The sequence below is a fragment of the Dryas octopetala genome, chromosome 7 (assembly GCF_963921425.1).
Source record: "Dryas octopetala chromosome 7, drDryOcto1.1, whole genome shotgun sequence".
In the NCBI taxonomy this organism is placed as follows: domain Eukaryota; kingdom Viridiplantae; phylum Streptophyta; class Magnoliopsida; order Rosales; family Rosaceae; genus Dryas; species Dryas octopetala.
Genome location: NC_141372.1, coordinates 1,728,747 through 1,749,898, shown reverse-complemented (window position 1 = coordinate 1,749,898; position 21,152 = coordinate 1,728,747). Strand labels below are relative to the sequence as shown.

General features: G+C 33.6%; 1 protein-coding gene across 1 annotated transcript; it reads right to left on the bottom strand.

Moving 5' to 3' along the window:
• Positions 1-2,366: 2,366 nt before the first annotated feature.
• LOC147278275 (calcium uniporter (DUF607)) lies at positions 2,367-4,525 on the bottom strand. The gene is made up of 2 exons (XM_086251870.1): positions 3,887-4,525; positions 2,367-3,172 (listed from the first exon to the last, which is right to left on the bottom strand). Exons 1-2 carry the CDS (start codon positions 4,454-4,456, stop codon positions 2,699-2,701), a joined length of 1,044 nt encoding a protein of 347 aa, XP_086107996.1. The 5' UTR covers positions 4,457-4,525; the 3' UTR covers positions 2,367-2,698.
• Between the last annotated feature and the right edge of the window lie 16,627 nt (positions 4,526-21,152).

Genomic DNA, 21,152 nt, shown 5'->3' with positions numbered 1-21,152 from the left:
AATTATATTCTTATACTTTGAGTCTAAATCACCTTTTTAGTAAAGAGTAACCTAATTAATAATTATAATTCACGATCTTATTAATAATGTCTTACAATCTCTCATACACATAAAATTAATTATCATTAAGGCTAGCTATATATGTGCCTATTATCATGTCTTTCACTCTTTTGCTAATCAACAATCAGAAATCTAGCTCAAGCCCCTAACACATGAGGGTGAATATGTTATGATATCACCAAGAAATTTAGATATTTATTATAAAATTAATTGACAATTAGAGAAATAATTCAATACTCAAGATATTATTTAAGATTATAATTTTTTAATGCGGACGTCACTCCATATTCCAACACAACCCACATGTATTAGTACTGCTCAACCCTTCAATATTTTTTTTTTTTTGGGGGACTGCGTGCAACTTGGATTTTAATGAGTAGGTTCCCAATCCAAATTAGATTCCATATTTTGGACAAAATTTTGGAAATGATACGGTGGGAGTCCTCCCATAATAACTGGTTGTGGGACCTCAGTGCTGCTCACGACTAATGGGTTACAGCCCAGAACAAGTTATAAATTATAAAAATGAATTTTGTATATAGAAAAGTCATACAAATTATGTGGTTGCACCCTCATAAGTCATAAATATAGTAACTGTTACAAGAAGGAAACATCATAAATTGACCGCAACTACTTAATTGTGTACTTCAAGCATATGACATACTCCATGGTACCAAACTTCAAATTGATGTCTAATAATAACTAAAGGAAAAATGGAAGTCAGTTGGTGGATTGGGACCATTTGGTTAATGAGATTTGAAAATATTAAGCAAAAATGAACATTTTACTATGAACTCTGCATACCTCACAGTTTGCAGATCAATATATAATCTATTAAGATTTAATAGTCAAATTTGGGGTGCAAAAATATAAGAAAGGTTGAAGTTGTTGTGGTGGAAAGTACTAATTGTGGGTAATTTGTCCACTTCCTGACATGGTTGAAGAGACACAAACCTATCTCTTTCTTGGATGCCAAATTGCAAAACTGGGTTGGTTTTTAATCTGGGTTGGTTTTTATGGGGGGAATCAGAGTTGATGCATTTAGTTCTTGGCCAGTGGATAATGTGGCTTTAATAAGTCCTTTTATGTGTATCAGTCAGTCATAAATCATAATGGAGCAGAGATATAGAAAGCAAGAAACAGAAACAATTTTCAAAGATGAAAAAGATGATGACGAACTCAAGAGTGGGACAGAGAACAAAGCCAGTAGATCAAAAAACGAAATTCTCTTGGTATTAATTAGTGTTGGATTAGGTAAAGGTCCGTTAATTCTATTGCTGGGCCAAGGGTCCAACACCATAAGGGTTGAAACATCTTTTGCTTACTATTTACGAGAGACAATGAGTGATTGTGATTTTTGCATGTAAAAGAGGGATGTGCAATGAAAAGGAACACCCAAGTAACACCATGTCACAAAAATCTTCACCTCCTTTCCATACTTACATCACCCCACGGCCCAACGGCCCAATCCCATAGAGGACATTGTTGGATTACAGGTTTTTTATTGACATGGGCTGGTTCAGTTTTAAAGGCCCAGTAGATACATGCTCTCTTTAAGTCTTTATCGCTAACAAGTGGGCCTATATAGAGCTGGGTAACATTTATAGTGACTGCAAATCCATAACATCCACCGAGAGGATACCGTGCTATTGGGATCGTATCAACTTACCACCTTGCGGTATCTCTCAAATACAAGTGGAATCCACACATGTTCTTTTTCTTATTTCTATTGATTTTGGGTAGATCAAAATTGTCATTCAATATTGGCGTAAAAATCGAAAAAAAAAAATGGTGCTTTAAGTAGAAGCCCAAAATAAAAATGGTGCTTTGAGTTATGGTCCAGATAGTCCAAAACTTAAGTAGAAGTCCAAAAATTCTATCGAGTGCTCGGCAAATCCTATAGAGCATTAGGTAGTTCTTGCCAAGTGCTTGGCGGTTGCAAATGCAACTTACATCTACGACCTCATTCCAGCATCTGCAACCTAAAATATGTCACCTACAATTTAAAAAGATGTATCTACAACTTAACAAATATGCATTTGTGTAGATGCATCTGTCGAGTTCTCCGTAAGAGTACCGAGCACTCAGTAGCTTGTTTTCGATGTTTAGGCCCGCGCATGCGAATAGATTGGGCTTTAAATTAATTTTTTATTTGGTTTGAGTGTTCACTTTAAAATCTTTTAAAAATTGAACTTGGAAGTAATTTTTTAAAATAAGAATGCGCCCTAGAATTTCATCAGTATTCCCCAACACCTAAAGAAATTCGAAAATATTTAACTTTATTGATGGATAAGTGAAAAAAAAAAGAGAAGTGGACCACATAACACAGTTCTCAGTTTCTCATCACCAAGGAAGCATGTTCCCTTCATGGCTCTGACTTCGACGCCTGAGGCTGAATCTGGCCCAAGAGTACGTACTTCAAAAGTTAAAAACCTACTCCAGCTCCTAAAGCCCATATATATACAACCCAAAAGGTTTGATTCCGTTGCCCAAACCCTTAAATTTGATAAGTGTACTAAAACTGGATTACCAAATTTCTAAACGAAAACAACTGTGGTTGCAGTCAAAATTTGCATGTATTTTAGTATATAAGTTCATTATTAAATTAACCTAAGCCGACTACGACCATAGCTCTATTTCAGTGAGGTACAGCACCAAGAAGCATTCCTTGTTGATGATTAAAGGACGAGGAGTGATCAGAATTTGGATAAAAGACTTTGCGAAGCTGGTTATACTTTTGGATGTCAAAGTTATTGATTTCCATGAGACGCTGTTGTTTGGTCTTGAAACGGCGCTGATAGTACCCTTGGAAAGTGGGCTCTGTGGACGTCCTCAGAAAGAAGGTGTACCCCAGAGCGAAGTGAATGGAGGCCACGAAGAAGCAAATGGGCTCCATCACATCCCAACTCAGCTCCCAAAAAGTGAGCCTCATGGCACCAAGAGTTTGGGCTAATAAAAAGCCCAGCCCACAGTACAGTTCACCATGGATCAAGGCCCTGGCTCTCTGGTCTATTACTAGCTTTTGCTTCTCCAACTGCTCCAGTTCTTTTTTTCTTGGATCGTTTGGGAGGGCTATGGATTCAGAAATTATGGTCTCCATTGATTTTGCCACCTGTAAAATTCGACAAACACTTGATCAGATGTCACGAAAACCAAGGCAGCTGCAGTGTCATGCATGATCATATTTAAATGACACATATGGACATACAATTTTGTAATTTGTGATATTTTTATTTAATAGAGATAGATCCACGTAAATGAATGACACCTTTATTAAGGAGTTGAAGTATAAGATGATCGGTTAAAAAATGATTCCACGGGTGATGCCTTTGGTTTCACCTACGTGGATCCTAATACTATTAGGAAGAGGACAATAAGGATAATAAGATAGTCACCTATAAACTAATCATATTAATTAATTAATTAAGATGGTCTAAATAATAATACTTTTCTAATATTTTAACAAATTAAGCTCCTAACAGATAGACAGCTCAACGAGCCATGCATGCGGCGTGTCAATCGACTAGGCCTAAAGATGGGTGGTACTACCACACGCTCCCCAGAGAGCGTGGAAAACAACTCACAGACACTCGTTGCTCACCACCCTCGTGAGCGATGAATGAAACTAACTTAGACGTACTCAGAAGTCAGAACTCCACAGTCTTGGGGTACCACCAATCCCACTTTAACGAATTCTCAGATCCAAGTAGTCAGGAATGATGTATGCCATGGATAATTCGGTAATTTCAAAAATTAAGCAAAAAGAGAAAAGTGAAGAAAACTTTGAGATTCACGAACAGGGAAAAAAAAAAAAAAAGTTATTAACCTGCTCCGGTCGGAGAAACACTATGTTTCCCAAAACGATGACGTTTCCGGACTCGTCCATCATCTTCGCGAACTCAACGCCTTGCTCTTCGTTCTCGCAACCTTCCGCACAGATCCGAGTGAACTCGGAGTACGAAATCGAGCTCTCCTGAATCTCTCTCAGCTTCGCCTTCAGCTTCTCCACCTGAGAGAGCCTCAGAATCTTCTTCGCATCGCTGATGGAGATTCCGTACAGAGAGTTTGCGGCGGCCAGATCAGGCGGCGGAGGGCACAGTCCGGCGAGGCGATCTCCGCTAACGTTGATGCCTCTGAGCTTCTCCCGGAGCTTCTCTCCGACCGGTACGGAGAGGAACTCCGGGAGCCTGGGCGCCAATTGGGTTAGGGCTCTCCGGTGAAGGAAGCGCCGGAAAAAGCCTTTGTCGGCGGAGTCGGGTGATGTGATATACTCGCGGTGGAAGTTTGCTCGGGCGGCATTCGGCGGCACGATGGTTTGGTGGTCAAGAATGACCGACGGTGATGGAGCTCTGCTAGCGTCGAATGCACGCTTGGCAAGCGCTTTACGGAGCGCCATTTATGAGTGAGTGAGCAGAGAGAGAGAGAGAGAGAGCTCAGAGAGAGCTCCCGGTGAAGGTTTGATGTGTGTGTTGAATGCCTCTTGAGCAATGGTAGTGACTGGTGACTTGGATATTTATAGCCCAAGGCCCAAGGGTCCAAAGTAACCGGAACTTATTCAAGTTTCAGAATAATATTGTTCGGTAATTATTATTATTTTTTTTTCTAATTTTTGTTTTTTTTGGGATAAGGTTTTGAGCAGAATCTTTGTAAATTCAAATGGAAGTACCAAAAAGAATCTTTGGTAATTAGATATATAGAGTAATATTTGAACAGAATAAAAGTGGGAGAGATTCTTGTGAATAAAATAAATGAAAAATCTCACAAAGAAAAATAATAATTTCGACTTTTACCTCCTCATGAAAATATCTCATTTCATTAATTTTGTACATCATAATTAAAAAAAAAAAAAGTTCATTGGAACCTCCCATGTATTAGATTCTATTTAATAAAAAAGAGTAAGTGAATTAAAGTTAAGCTAATAGAAATGAACAAGTTGATTCTGATACTTGATTTTATATAATATTCGAAAGAATTATAATTGAATTTGTCATTTGTGTGATTAAAGAAAATATGTAGATTTGAATTAAACGTCAGCAAGTAATTTATGTGATTAAAAAACATGGACGAGAACGATCTCAGATCACGCGACTTCAATCGCGCGTGTTGGTTAGCGACTCTTGTTTACTTAATGACGTCATGGAGATATTTTGGGAGAAAGACCAATGTAACCTCATATTCTGTTCCTACAGTCTGGAGAATAGAAAAGGAAAAGGAAAAGTTCAGTAACAAAGAAGCATACTCACTGGGTTAAATTTCCCCTATTTTTTCGAATTGATTATTGTATATTTTAAAAAATTTATATTATAATAGTCCATTATGTTTTAAAGGATAGATGTGTTACAACGAGACTTTATTTCATTTTTGTTAATCAACCTTAATCATTGAGGTTGATTAAGGTTTCTTTTTGGTAAGAAAAACTGATTAACGCTGAAAAAATGGTATGATTAATTACAAGTTTACAACCAGACTTTCTTTCATTTTTGTTTTGAAAAACCTGACTTTGATAAAGAAATCTGAGCTGACGTGTCAGATATGCTTAAATTTAATTAAAATGGTTGTTGGATTAAAATGTGTATTAATTGCTCTTGTTCTTAACCATTGCTCCTATGCTTTAAGCTTCATTAATTAAATTATGGCAAAAAAAAAAAAAGCTTCATTAATTAAAGAAGAACGATAAATGATCTAGAGAGCTTTTTTTTTGGGGGGGGGTAAATGATCTACAGAGTTAATTTGCAGTTATTAGTAGTACATTAATCAATGCAAACAGAAATAAATAGCCCATCCTTTTTTCTTTTTCTTTTTTATTGATTCATTCGAATTAAGCTTAAAATAGAAGCTAGGGTGGTAATGTCTTTTTTGTTATGGTAAGCTGAAGTTTTTGGCGCTCAAATCACTTGGGGATTGTTTTTTACAAATGATTTTTTACCAACTTGGCAACTTATGTAAAATTATTAATTTAAAAGAGAGAGAAATTAGAGTTTCATATAAAAGACCGTTGAAGTTTTCCAAAGACTACTATTTGGTATATTCCGAAAGAGTTAATGCTCATATTCATTAAATTAATGACAGATTTTTCTCCAATATGGGTGATTAATGTTGAACATGCTCATACTCTTTCATGTACTACATTTTTCTTGCTTTTAAATGACACATCAAGAAAAATATCTTGTAGCTAGTGATATATCATTTGATAAATAAATTTAATATTACTGATTATTTAAAAAATATGCGATTAATAACGAAACTCAAAAGTTAAAGTTTTGCATCATTCTATGTTGGGTGGAGGGGCGAATTGGGATAGTCGCTTGTGAGTTGTGAGTTGTGGCATACATGATACATAATACATGTCACTCTCCAAAGCTTTTATATGCTGCATGTTAGCCTTCTGGCCTTTGTCTTATTCACTTCATCCTCACATGGCTGCCATTTGCCTTGCAAACCCTTCTAGTCCAAGGGCCTTCGTGCCCTGTTCTTCAATGTTGGTAGTATAAAATGACAGGAGTTCCCTGCAACCTTAATTTACTCGCTGCGCGCTTTTGTCTGTTTGTTTGTTTGCTTTTTATCTTTTGTTTTCAATTTCAACTTTATATTATGATGAAGTCTATATGTCTAATGTGTGATACTCTTAATATTAGAAAGTTTGAGATGCTATAATTGGATTTTGCCACCACTGGGAGAGAGAAAGTTTGACATGCATGGTATATGATCATATCTCAAAAAAGAGAGGCAGATCGAGAGAGTTTGACATCCGCGAACGATATATTATATATACCTTACACGTACATGGCTTGCTTTTTATTTGATAGATTTTAAAGATCTTGTTTTACTTTTTTGGTCAGAAGATTTTAAAGATCGAATGCATACATTTGCCGAACTTGTAGTGCAATGGGACTTCTTTCTACAAAGGGAGCTAGCTGTACGTCTTTATACTCGCCAATTAGAATGAAGGGATAGAAGAGAGGAAGAGATCGATTGATCTAGTTTTTTACTTGCTTTAATGGTATAATTGGTATTATAGAGAAATGAAGTTGTTGAAACCACAACTTAAGAATGTTAATTGTATTGATTCCATTTCCCATCACACAATATTCCCTTTTTAAAATACACACTAGATACGTTCTAAAATATATCTCACACCTTAAAGAATGTTAAATATTGTATTGTGTTCCTATCGTTTATTAAAAAACCAAAAAAAAAAAAACGTCAAAATCTGATCACATCACATGCACAATCTCCTTTCAAAACATACTAAGGGGGTGTATTCAATTATGATTTTAATTAACTTTTGTAGAGTTTTTAAAAGTCATTGACTTTGGTAGAGTTGATGGATTTTTAATGACTTTCATAAACTCCACACAGACTTTGACAGAATTCTATATAGAGTTTCCCTGACTTTTCTCATAGATTTTGAAGGATTTTTATAGACTTCTAATAACTTTGATATAATTTTTTATTATTTATTTTAGGATTTCTCCAATATGTTTTTTGTTTTTTTGTCCTTCGTAAGTGAGTGGAATGGAGATAAGCTTCAAAACCGAGATGCATGTGTTATAAATTGTCCTAATATTGCAAACAATATAAAAAGTTGGGGCTAGAATTGTAGGGACCAAAATTATTTTGTTTCATAATTTATTATAAGTGTTCTGAATTTTATGTTTTTATGTTGTTAGACTGTCAAATATTGTGTTTTAACGAGTTGTTAAAATTTGTCTAATTGAATTAACAGGTTGAGAACATTATATGATGTGGTGGTAACATTATTTCTCAAATTATGAATATATAATTTTGTGATTTTGTTGAGTACTTAAAGACTGTGAAGTGGTTGGTTTGAATATCTTGTTGTTACATTGCATTGTGGCAACGCTATTGGTTCAAACCCAAGACGAGGAGTTAATTAAATATAAGAGAGAGAAAAAATTAATATAAGAGGATATAGTAATTAGAAAAAAATAAATTAAGAGGTGGGTGAAAAAATAAGATTAGGGGATTTAGCATCACTCTTTAAAAAATAAATAAATACCAGTTTTTTAATAGTTTTTTAATATTTGAAATCCTTTGAAATCTGCAGGGGGAACGCTGGAGAATTATTGACTTTGATATAACATAATTTACACTACAAAGTCTATGAAAGTCTTTTAAAGTCTATCATTTAATAAAGTCAATGACTTTTTGAATACCATGTCACTTTTATAGACTCTCTAAAAGTTTTAATTGAATACCATAGACTTTTTAAAAGTATTGATTGAATACCACTAGACTTTTATAAACTCTTTAAAAGTTTTGATTGAATACCACCAAACTTTTTAATTCTACCAAAGTCATTTAAAATCCTAATTAAATACACCCTCCTAAATGACATAATTTTTAGGATGCCTTACAAATAAAAAATTTATATGCAAGATCAAGATGTGTCAATTCGTGAGAGAGATTGAATTATTAATTACGTATTTATTTGATATATTATTGTTAAGTGATAATTATGTAACAAGAAGGGGTGATATCTCTTCATTATATAATTTTTTAAAAGACATTTTGAAGAAAATTACGCCTTAAACATGGCATTTAAAAACTGGAGAGTATTCTGATGTAGTTGACAAATTTACATCATCAATATTCCCGTTCAAATACCGTCACATGCCTTTGCTAATAATACATATATGCTTTATTTTCTTTTTTCTTATGTTTTCTATTAATTTGATATTAGTTGAGGATAAATGCATAAGTTTGCCTATATATGGTAAATACATACAAATAAATCATTAGTAATAGTATGAGCATATATAATTCTTTTGTTTATTTGTTTAATTGAGGAGCATATATATTAATATATATAACTTTTTTTTTTTTTTTTTACAAAGCATATGTAACGTTCCACACTTCCACTTACAGACTTTTGTTTGACTCAATTACCAATTAAATTTCTTTACAATAAGAGAAGCCCGCCGGTTGTAGATACCTCCTCGAGAAACTGTAGATTCGATTTCAGCTCTCAAGTCACGTGAAGTATTATCCCAATTTTATTTTACTTTTCCAAAAATAAAAGAAATTCACAGGAGAAGGACATTCTGCGAGGATGACTAGGCCTTAATAATGGTGCATCCGTGCATGTATCTTTGGTTTTAAAAAATGACACCAATTATTGTATTTTGATTAATATATGTCCATGCTATAAAAATAAAAATAAAATTCTCCATGACTATGAAGTTATTGTCTTTTCACTTTTCTTCTTCTTATTTTTTTTTATTAAATACTCGAAATAAGTATGTTATTAATAAGTCGTTTGGAAGAAATAAAGAGAGAAGCAGAAATAAAAAAATAAAAAATAAAAACAAATTTGGAGCAACATGCTGCGCCAAAGTGAATAATTAATTAAACATTTTCTAAGTAATTTTGCTTATTATACTTCATATACATATTATTTACTTATCATCCCTAGCTTGTATTTTGGTGTCAATGTCAAATAAATGAACCATTGGAAATATATCAAATATTCATTTACCTTTGCGAACTGTTCATACGCCAACTCGAAACGGTTAATTGATTCAGAATTTATCTTATAACACATACAAGTTGGACAAGGGGAGTGTGCCAATTCCACCAAGATAGGTAAGTTCAACTACTAGATCCAAAAAGAGGTCAATTTGGCGCTCCAATACATTGACTTCCTGGATTTTGATAGTCTCATTTTATTTTAATTATTATCTTTTGTTATACATATATATATATATATATAGTAATATAACTCCTACAGACTCCTTCTGTTGAGGTATACCTCAACTTATTTATGTTGAGGTATACTCTATTAGGGCCCACACAAGCCGTTTTGTGTCGATCTGAACCGTTCATTTTTTACATCTCCATTGATAGATCATCCTTGTAAAAAATTAGCTAAATCGGAAATCATTTGCCTATCTAACTTTGATCAAATAAATGAATGAACAAAATATTTTCAATGAAACCGTCCATTTGTTTTATCAAATTTAGATAGGCAAATGATTTCTGATTTGACAAATTTTTTGTAAGAATGATCTATCAATGAAGATAATCCTTGCGAACGGTTCAGATTGACACAAAACGACTCGTGTGGGCCCCACCAAGGTTATACCTCAACATAAATAAGTTGAGGTATACCTCAACAGAAGGAGCCTGATAACTCCTAACCTTAATAATATTTGGACTATCTTAAGGGATTAATTTATAAATTATCTTTTTAATAAGGGTAAGATTTATTTGTGCAAAGAGCAATGATAGAGATCTCAAATTAATTTGTATCCCAAATTTGGATTATAAATGATGTGTCAATATTTTATTGATTCATACATAATCCACCTTAAAGATTATTTATTTTACAAGTAAATCATGACACGTGTATTTGAAATCTAAATTTGAGACATAAATTTAGAATCTCTAACATTATTATTGTATAAAATATAAATAAAGACATGACAATTACAAATTTTCTTACGACCATATAGGTCGAGACAGCTCAATGAACGCATGAAAGGGTGGAAGATAACACACTCCTCTAATTGCAATCAGATCGATTAAGATTCAAAACTGTGTTGGGTTGGAGATTAGTCGCATGGGTTAAGAATATATTTGTGGGACATGAAACTACAAGTCTACAACTAACGTACAGCGGCAGGCTTTCCCAATGCAGGGAAACCACTTTTGTTGGCTAGTTTATACGGTTGTGATACACTTTTATGGTATTAATTTTGTCTAACAAATAGATAGAAAGATATTTACACCGACAACAAAAAAGTATATACATATAATATGGGAGAGTCCAATTCATCTATTTTATAAGCAGAGACAACATATTTAATAGTAAAATTTAATAGGATAGCAAAATTAATAATTTATTAAAGTAAATCTCACTTCTGAATGTATTATCCATCATTTATTCCTCATATTAAATTTCTCATAAGAGCTTAATCGTCACTTTAAATATCTTTTAAAGGTATTTAAATATAACCAAATATTTTCCTTCTACGAACAACATTTTTCCTATTAAAATAAGTATATTATCATATATGTAGTTTATATACAAGTTTTTTTTTTTTTTTTTTAATTGTTTGGTTTCTACTCTTTATGATCTTATCTGACTAAATATGAATTCAGGTTAAAAAATTAGGTGTCCATGCGTTTCTAAAGTTTGAGTTGGACGGTGGAACTTAATAATTGAGGTAGGATTGGGTTGGGTTAGCATCTTTGTCATTCACAAATCACGAGTACTTTAGGATTAGTATATTCTAGCAACACAAAAGCTCACTTGGTTCCACTTTAATATATATTGGCAACCTTACACGTACATTTGACATTTCGAGGCACATCGTGATAACTGATAAAGGCCTCTTAATTCCCACCCTAATATGCTTACGCGTATGCTTCCTTTCCATTCGAAATCACATACATGCCGGACCGCATGTGTGTCGGATTCATAAGAAAATCTATATACCATGCACACATGTATACTCACAATTTTAATCGTTTGCTGTGATATAGGTCATTTTTTCTATATTAAGATATAATTTTTCAGTATTAGATTTGAATGTATGATATGAGGCTTTTCTATCATGATTTTCAAATTCATATTAAAAATTTATTCATTTTGACAATTAAATTGGGTCCATTTTGGTGTGCAGAATGAATTATTAGAAAATCAATTCTTATGCATTCATGTGTTTGGTAATGTTGGTAAAGTAAATCAGTTTTAGAATAAAGTTGATATTTTTAAATATTAAAAAGGATAAAATAGTCTTAAAAAAATATCGTCAATGTTTTTTCATGGAAATTAAGGAAAAACCAAACTGAGGCTGAGACAAATAATTCATTTTTCTCATTTTGAGAACATCATATTCTTATGAACCAATTAATGATTTTTATGCACTTACGAAATATAGAATTGAAATTATTTTCACATTTTTAAGCTTTCAAAACATGAACTAAACATCCCCTAAGAAATGGACTGGTCTGGAATGAGAGCCTTGTCACATCAGTACTAGGTTTCTAAACCAGGTTTATTTTCTATTTATATATCTTAAATCTTGGGAGGGAGTTGGCATGTATCAACACATTGATCTATGCAGCTCCTAATTAGGTAGTACTAAGACAACTACCTAAGTGGGCAGCAAGCTGGCCACTTAATTCGTGTGGTGGTGGATTATGTATTACGTACAGTGACACAGTGTACTGACTGTGCTATTTACGTACATAGCAAATTAAGATCGGGATAACAAGGTTACTTTAGGTTGTCATCATCAATCATTATTCATTAACGTGGTTCACCGGCCACCACTAGTACTAGCTAATAATTAGCAGTATTTTCGATGCACACAAAAAACTAACTATAGCAATATGTATGAATATGTTAAGTTAATTAACCATTTATTAAGAAAATTAATTATTTTATACGAGAAGAATTAAAACTTGCGATAGTTCATAATATTAAGAAGAGAAACACCATTAAACTACTATTTTGTTAATAATTTTAAAAATTGATTTAGAGATCAATTTTGGATTTTTTAATTTTGGATTCTTAAATCAAGTGGGGGTGGAGATTCCTAATTACCCCCAAGAAAAGGGAAGAGAATTTCTATCAAATTAAGATCAGATGGAAAATAACTATTCATGAAGCAGGACATCCATGACAAGCTAGCTAGGAGGATGAAAATAAAGCATTCACCCAAGAATCATATAAAGGAATTAAATTAGAATCCCAAACAAATTGGGGGGGGGGGGGGGGGGGGCCGGCATGTGAATCATATTGATTTGGGTGTTGGATTCCAATTCTCATTGAAATTCTTAGCTAGCTAAAACCAGTGGGAAGTGGATCAGTGGAAGTCTACTACCCCCATTTTAGCATGCACCCAATGCGTGTGGTGAGCCAAGCAACCCAGCAATTCCTAAATTCTTGCTTTGCTTTTGCTTTTGCTTATAGATGGTAGCCAATTTGCACACATATATATATATATATATATATTGCACCATTTCAGTTGTGCTTGTTGCCACTAGGGGGTAGAATTGGCGTGTAAACTCAGCCACCATTGCCTATTTTCCTTCACTTCCCAAACTTAGGGGGTCTCCTTTTTTGGCCAATTAAATCTTGCTTTTGCTTTTGCTTATAGATGGTAGCCAATTTGCACACATATTACACCATTCCAGTTGTGCTTGTTGCCACTAGGGGTACAATTGGCGTGTAAACTCAGCCACCATTGCCTATTTGCCGTCACTTCCCAAACTTAGGGGTCTCCTTTTTTGGCCAATTAAATCTTGTTTAATTAAGTTTCCTTATTTATATGGTGATTCCACAAATCCAGCTTTGTCTAACATTTTTTACGTAAGCCCACTAAATTTTTAGTGTTGGCTAAGCTAGCTATTGTTAAGCAAGGAATCCCCACCTAATGGACCATGCATGCTGATGCCATTTTGGTGACAGAAGCATGCCTTTTTCCGACGAGGTCCACTAAGTTCCCTTTTTTCTCTTATTTTTGTGGGTCAGTGAGGTCCACGTTGGGACGATAACGCCATATATTAATATAATTTTGAAATGAAAAAAATCCTCCAATCATTCATTGAGCTCTGCGTGCCAGACATGAATAGCACCAATCCTCTATTAGCTAGTCTATAGCCTATGATATTTCTCATAAACAACTAGTAAATTACTATTGATGAACTAATGATCAAATAAGCTAATTTCCTAGCTCACACCTGACTACCTAAGTGTGTTAAAAAGATAATTATTGAGCGGGACATAAAAGTTGGATGATGCAATCCTTTTGTGACAAACACAATCCAAAAACATGTATGGAAATTAATCTGTGGAGAGCATTGAGCTAGTGCTCCATGTTAACTCATATATAAAGTCATAATTGGTCTGGCTTTTTTGGTGCAAAATGACGAGCATAAAAATCTTGTTTCCTGAAAATAATATATATTTGCTGGTCGACCCTAAACCCTTATAATCAATTAATATTAAGAACAATAAAAAATTGTTTTTCCTTTTGAAAAATACAAAAGGCTTTCAGTTGCATTCTTATATAAAAAAATTAAATGTTCACTGATTTTATGTTATATATATGGATTAATTAGCTTTCTTTGGAGTTTAATCATAATTTATGGTGAGTGTTAATTTAATCCTAATTATGGTAATTGGTATTTTTCTTCTTCTTCCTCACTCAATCACTCACTCAATCACTCAATTAATCACACACGTACACTCTCTCTCTTCTTTTAGAATAATAGGAGCATATATTATAAAACAATTGTATATAAATTAGAAGTTCAACTATGTACCTAAATATATCATTAAAAGTTGACCAAAGACACATTCATCAGTCCTAACCAGAAAAACATGTATCATTTCAGTGCAAATGTCGATATCCCCATATGGTCATTTTTGGCCTTTGCAAGTGTTCATAGGTTGTTGACACTACTAAACACATATATGGCATATAACACCGTCGGGCAATGGCAGGGGACGGACGGACGGTGACTTGGGCTATTCTCTATTAATTTGAGCTAGGTACGTGTACATGACTCATTAAGTTTAATTTAGTACCCATGCATATAACAATATCTCCACATGGAAGATTATTAGATGGGGTAAGTGGTCCACATTTAAAATCAATGAAAATTATTAATTATATACGTTATGTGAATAATATATTTTTAGTAGTTTTTAATTAACGTAAATAATTAATCGGCCTCTATCAATGTCATGGAGGGATTAGTGCCTTCCAAAGGAGATGCAAATACAAGGAAACCACTAACCCATCATATCGATCAGGGTTTCTTTTGATTGTTAATTATCTTAATTATTTCAGGGATTATAGAATCAGAGCAGCCCTTGATGAAGTTTGCAAAAGCATATATACTCATACTGTTTTTGTTTTTTAATTTTTTGGTCTGGATACTCATACTGTTGTCTTCTTTCATATATATATATATATATTTTTAAGAATCATTCTTATCTTATATATTCTTTTAACAAAAAAAAAAAAATTAGCACCATATCCCCCTTAATTAAACAGAGCTCTATAGTCTCATGCACGCATTAAGATATCAATTAGGTCAATAACTAAATTAAATTAATATTAATGAATAGAACTAGAAATTCATGTGTATATATGTCGGCTCATTCATTTACGTCGGTTGTGGATATTATTGATGGCCTTCATAGAATCTGGCGAATCAATAGCACTAGACTTGGAGGGACGTCATATGCATATTATAACCCCTCACATATTTTTTCAAAAGTTCAAACCAAGCTACCGTCACGTCCAGCACAAAATTAGCCTCTCATCATGCATTAAGACATAGGAAAGGAGTAGGTTTTTTTTTTTTTGTTAATGCACCACTATGCATGCGACACCTAAAAGGCAGGGCAAAGCTCTTAAATTCTTAATGGGTGTGAATTAAATATATTTTTTCTTTTTTAATCAAAACTAATTGGATCGTTGATGAATTCGTGAAATTGGTACAAATTAAATAATTGGCTTTTTAATTAAGCCACCTTAATGAATTAATTAGTTGCTGGGTGTAGATCAATTAATTAAGCATCAATACTGCGTATATACTCTGACTCTGACTCTGACTTCAATAATGTCATGTGGGGATTCATATTCATTAATTCTGTTGCATTCAATGGTGTCCGAATCTAACGCACTAGCAATTACAAAACATAAAAAAAGAAACAAATTAATATTGCATATTGTACGGATGCAGTTGTAAATTGACAGGAGTGGGGGTGGCAAAACCACTATCATGGGTCTATAAGTCTATGATGATGTATGAATCGGATAAATATAAACGAGGCATGCAAGTCAATATCATACAATAAGAATCAGCTTCTGATTCAGCTGCAGGTGAGAATTAAGTTGTATATATCAAAATATGATCGATGGATCATCTCTATATATATACCGTGCTTGATTTCATTTTCATTCATAATGTACATGTTGGAAAACAGTTCTGAGGTTTTCATACATACGTGCCTGATTGATTTCGGATATGAAATCTTTTAATTAGATTTGGCTACGAAATATTCCTCAGAGTGAGAGTTGCCATACATGTCAAATTGTCAATGCTACGCACGCTCAACAAATTGTGCAAGCTTGCTAGCTTTTGTTTCTTTTTAAGATTTTATACTTTGGGTGGGGGTGGGATCCATTTGGTTGAAGATTGAGACTAAATTAATGAGGTCACACATCCATATATTAGATATTCCACCAGGCATTTTGTTTGACCTATATATATATATACATATATGAGGAGTACTCTAAAACTAACTAGTTAGCAAGTTAATACGAAGCTAACCATGCTTTTGGGATCACCACATAACTAATCTTATAATCTAAATCGTTAATTATTTAGGTCATACTTCAAAGATCATCATTGCAAAAAATCAACTAAATCGGAAATTATGTGCATCTAATTCAGATCAAATAAATAGACGATCAGTGTTTTCGATAAAAGCATAGAAATAGTTGTTATAATCAAATGACTAAATGACTTCCGATTTTGGAGATTTTTTACAGGGATGATCTTTGAAGTAGGGCCTAAAAAATAAACGGTTCGAATATTAAGATTACATTTTGCAGTGGGCCCAACATGACAGTTAGTTTTGTATTAACTTACTGACAAGTTAGTTTTATAGCATGCTTGTATATATATATATATATATATATATATATGTTGTTACTTTGTGAATTGTGATGCAAGTTGGGGTGAAAAGTAACCATGGGCAGTGGGCTAGACTACTAAGCCATTGAAGTTTCATCAAGTAGCTTAATTAAAAATGATGCCGACATTGGATTTGGGAGAATTTATATCCGTAGACAGAGTTCTTTGTGGATAATGTTGTAAAAATATATGCCTTATTCATCTAGCCATGCATTTAATTTCTTGTCACATACACTTAATTTGCGTGTAATAATTTTCCGTAAAAAAAAAAAAAATGTTATCTTCGTACATTTTAAGTGTTTTAGGTAAACAAAGCTATCTAGCCTTTTTTTCTAAAGGAATCTTTATATATTCCTCAACTTGCTCTCACGTATATATACAGCTTGGTAGATGCTGCAGAGATACAGTTTTAATTATATTGGTTTATATTCAAGCTGAAATGAAATCCCTGTCTACCCAAAATGGGAGGCAGCAGCCCCATTTAGGCATTTAGGCGGTTGAATCTTTCTTTCAAGATTACAATTACGTCATAGGTTCGTATCAGCGAAAAAGGATCGATTCAGATGCCATGGTTATGATATATATTCTTAACTAAGAATGTTCATCTTTATCCATTGTTAATTTAGTGTATAAATGCTGGCTTAATATATATTTTTAGCCCACTTTAATTCTCACCGTTTAAATTTTTGAAAAACCAATTAACTGACATGAATTGAAGTACGTGTGTTAGCTAGAGATATATATTAATTAGCCTTAACAAAAATAGATTTATTGTAATATAATTAGAGATGACAATTCGTGTAGCTTACTTTCAATTTATTACATTGCTTCCTATGAAAAAGTTTCCAACAATTTTCAAATTTTTGACACAGAAGACACTAGACAGCCTACTTTATTATAAAGTAGTGAATTACGATGCCCCATTTTCTTAGATTTAAAAGACAAGCAATAACAGTAAAAGTAGAAAGCTTTGCTTGAGAATCAAGTATAAACATATTCAACTGTACGTGGTCAAAGAAATGAATCATTGATTAAGTAACATAATCTCATTAATATTATAAAAATGAAATTCAAAAAATTCATTGTTGGGTAGCAGGGTAGCTCCTAGTAGCTGGTTGATTGTGAAAATTGAAAATGGGACCAAAACAAGCTAGCTATGTGATCCAATATATTATAATTAATTCCAATAAAAAGTTGAGAACAGAAAACCCATAGCTAAAAGCCAGAAATGTTAACAAAAAATATCTGAAAGCAAAAAAGCTAACACATATATAATAAATAGGTTGAGGATCATGGAAGTGCCAGCACGAAAATGATTGGATCAAAATTAATCTCCAATTCTTACACGCTGTAACAGAGGACAGACCACTTTCTGTATAATATGCATGTAAAAGATAGTGGCAAAACTAATGCCTCCTTAGCCGGTGTAAGTGGAAAAAGAGCACAGGGAAAGAAAGAAGTTGCTTGGATTGAATATTAAGATCAAATGTGGTAAAGCGGATGGATTTTTGACCAAGATGTTAATTGGCTAATTAATTCACATAACTAAGAATTAATAAGAGGGCAAATTGGTGTAGTGGCAAATTGATTGAACATAAAGACGTCCCACGTTTGTGGGATCTAAAATGAAACTTTGACCAAATTAAAGGACCCTGTTTCATTCTGATTAGAAGAATGACTTTATAGAATCAGTCCATAGAAGTTCAAGCTTTCCCCAAGGTATGTATGGACAATGAGTCATGCATGGACAAATGACAATATTAGTGGAAAAAAAAAATCATTTTATATATATAGATGGCATGCTTCATCATCATTGATATTTATGAGTTCGATTGATATTTCTAAAGGCAATAAAATACATATAATTAAAATTTAATCTTAGAAAGTTTAATTTTCTACAAATTATATGACTAGATGTGTGGTATCCGAGGCATGTAATGTAAAAAATTATAGTCATAACAAAAAATCACTAATTTGTTAATAGATATGCCTTATGGGACATTTTTTTACAATGCGATGAATTTCATGTGTTGTAAATCGAACCTCATTATGAGAGAATGACTCATAGAGCATTACCCATTAAAATTTTGGCATAGTGACAAAATAAGATAATTAATAAAAAACAAACTAAGTTGCAGTTTAGTTGGTGAGTTGTTAAAACAACTTGGAAATAAAGAAAACATGAAGTTGATAAATGAAGGAAACTGATTGTAAGTAAGGGGAGTGGTAGTGAGTTGAGGCCCAGCGAGAAAACAGTGGATGTTCATTAAGTTTTGGCTATGAGCCCAAGCCAACCTGACTTCTTTGTTGTGTTGGGTCCAGAGCAAACAAGCCTCTCTAGCTCTCCTCTAGTTGGGCCTCTGTAATTTGAATTAAGCTAACGGTAGGAGTAGCCCAAAATATTTTAACAAACAAATAAATCTGGACTGTACTTAAACGTGTTGGGAATAACACGGATAACGAGCCTCAAAAAAACATTAGAAATGACATATAAAATTGGAATAGGCTCTTCTTTCACCTGTTTGGCTGTTTGTTTATGCACTTAAAACTAATTCCCTCTGAATTCAGCAAATCTCAAAACCAACTACAACATATTATCATCATTCATCAAACACTTAAGGTGCCACAACTCACAAGCAAGGACAATAAATATATAATGGCCTTTACATAATTGGCATTAACCGTATTATTATTCTCTAAATAAGTTGTAATTAAAGTGCTCAAATGCATGCACCATTTGAGCACTTAGAACACAATTTAGTTTGGTACAATCACATCAAGGATTTGGACGCCTGGGTGGTGGTGATGGTGGCGATGAATGGCGAGGAGCGTATGGGGGACTTGGAGGCGGGGGAGAGTAGAAGTAAAACCAAGCAGGTGGTGGTGGCGGCGGCAACCGCCGTGGTGGTAGAAGTGGTTTACACTTTGGCTTAAGTGGCGGTGGAGGATTTCTTGGTCGGTAGTTGTTGCCGTTGTGAGGATACGAGAAATGAAGTACAAATGCATTGAAGAAAAGTAGCAGCCAAAGTAACACTAACACTAACACACCCCGCATTTTACTAGCTTCTACTTGGAGAAAGGGCTTTGGTGGTCGTTGCTTACATTGTAGCATAACGAATATGTACGTATTTATATCCACAAAGATAGATAAAATATGAGTGTTGAATAAGTTATTTGTTGTGGACCAACCAAGCCACCAACCTCCAACTAACTTTTTTTGCGTGCTAAATTTCCTTCCTTTAACTCCGGTGGGAATTTATTTCAACGGCTACTATAGACTATATGTAATGGCCTAGATTGACTCTTGCATATTCTCATGAAACGTAGTGAGTGGGATTTGGTTTAAGATCTCAAATCTCCCAAAGGTGAAGACTGAAGCGAGGCTTTAATTCTAAGGAATGTTCATTCATCCCCATTCAACATGTAGGAATAGGGAAACATATTAATAATTCCACCTACAGATGTGACATAACCATATATGATACTAAGCATGCAATTAAGTCCACTAAACCCACTAAACCATCCAATATGTGGTCTCTCTTGGAGAGATTTGATTGGACCCCCTTTTTTCTCTCCCTACCAAAAGGACAAATAATGTCCCACATAACATTAACATTTTAATTGTTAGAAGCATTCATCTTGGACCTTTTAAAGAGTAAATTACTGCATTGGGTCCTCTAAAATTCATTTTTGATACAAAGTTGACACAATTCCATGTGCAATAATAAAAACAAGTGTGAAGAAATGGGGTGATGAGTCTGATGACTGATGAGTTAAGGCAAGGCAAATATATTCCATTAAAGGGACTAGGATAGTTTGATGTCAGTTTGGCTTTTGACCACTGAGATATATATTGTGGGAACTGGGAAGCATGACCCTACATTGTGTACGTACCTTTGGTTTGGTTTGGTCATTTGGTGTTGGCGTATTGCTCATCTCTCTCTCTCTTTCTCTCTCTACGGGTCGAAATGGATAGGACAGAAATATAAATGGGACCCGTTTTGATATCAAATCTCCTGATTTTTACTTGGTAGGACGTATAGACAAAGATGGATCACTAATACCTTGTCCATGGGTATGAAAAGGCATTACAATGAATAATGAAATATGAAGAAAATTTTATAATACAACAACCGCACAGGGTCGACTCTGAGGTTCTATGAATTTAAGGCAAACCAATAAAATGGAGTTTTCAACCTTTTATATAAATTGCTTAAGCCTAACATAGTATTCAAGTATATAAAAAGTTTGTAAGATTAATTTGATGACCCTAAACAAGGATCACACTTTTAAATCTTGAATGTTGACCGATTCACTACTAGAATATATATTCTTCCATCTTAATTTATTTATATTTGTATGTTTGTAATATTGTATACAATACAAACACTACTAAAGAAGGTCTT

Bases quoted from the DNA above. Each gene is read 5' to 3' on its own strand.
- LOC147278275 (XM_086251870.1), bottom strand. From the start codon at position 4,456: ATGGCGCTCCGTAAAGCGCTTGCCAAGCGTGCATTCGACGCTAGCAGA. The intron at 3,173-3,886 runs GTTAATAACTTT...CGAATTTTACAG, and splicing joins TGTTTCTCCGACCGGAGCAG to GTGGCAAAATCAATGGAGAC.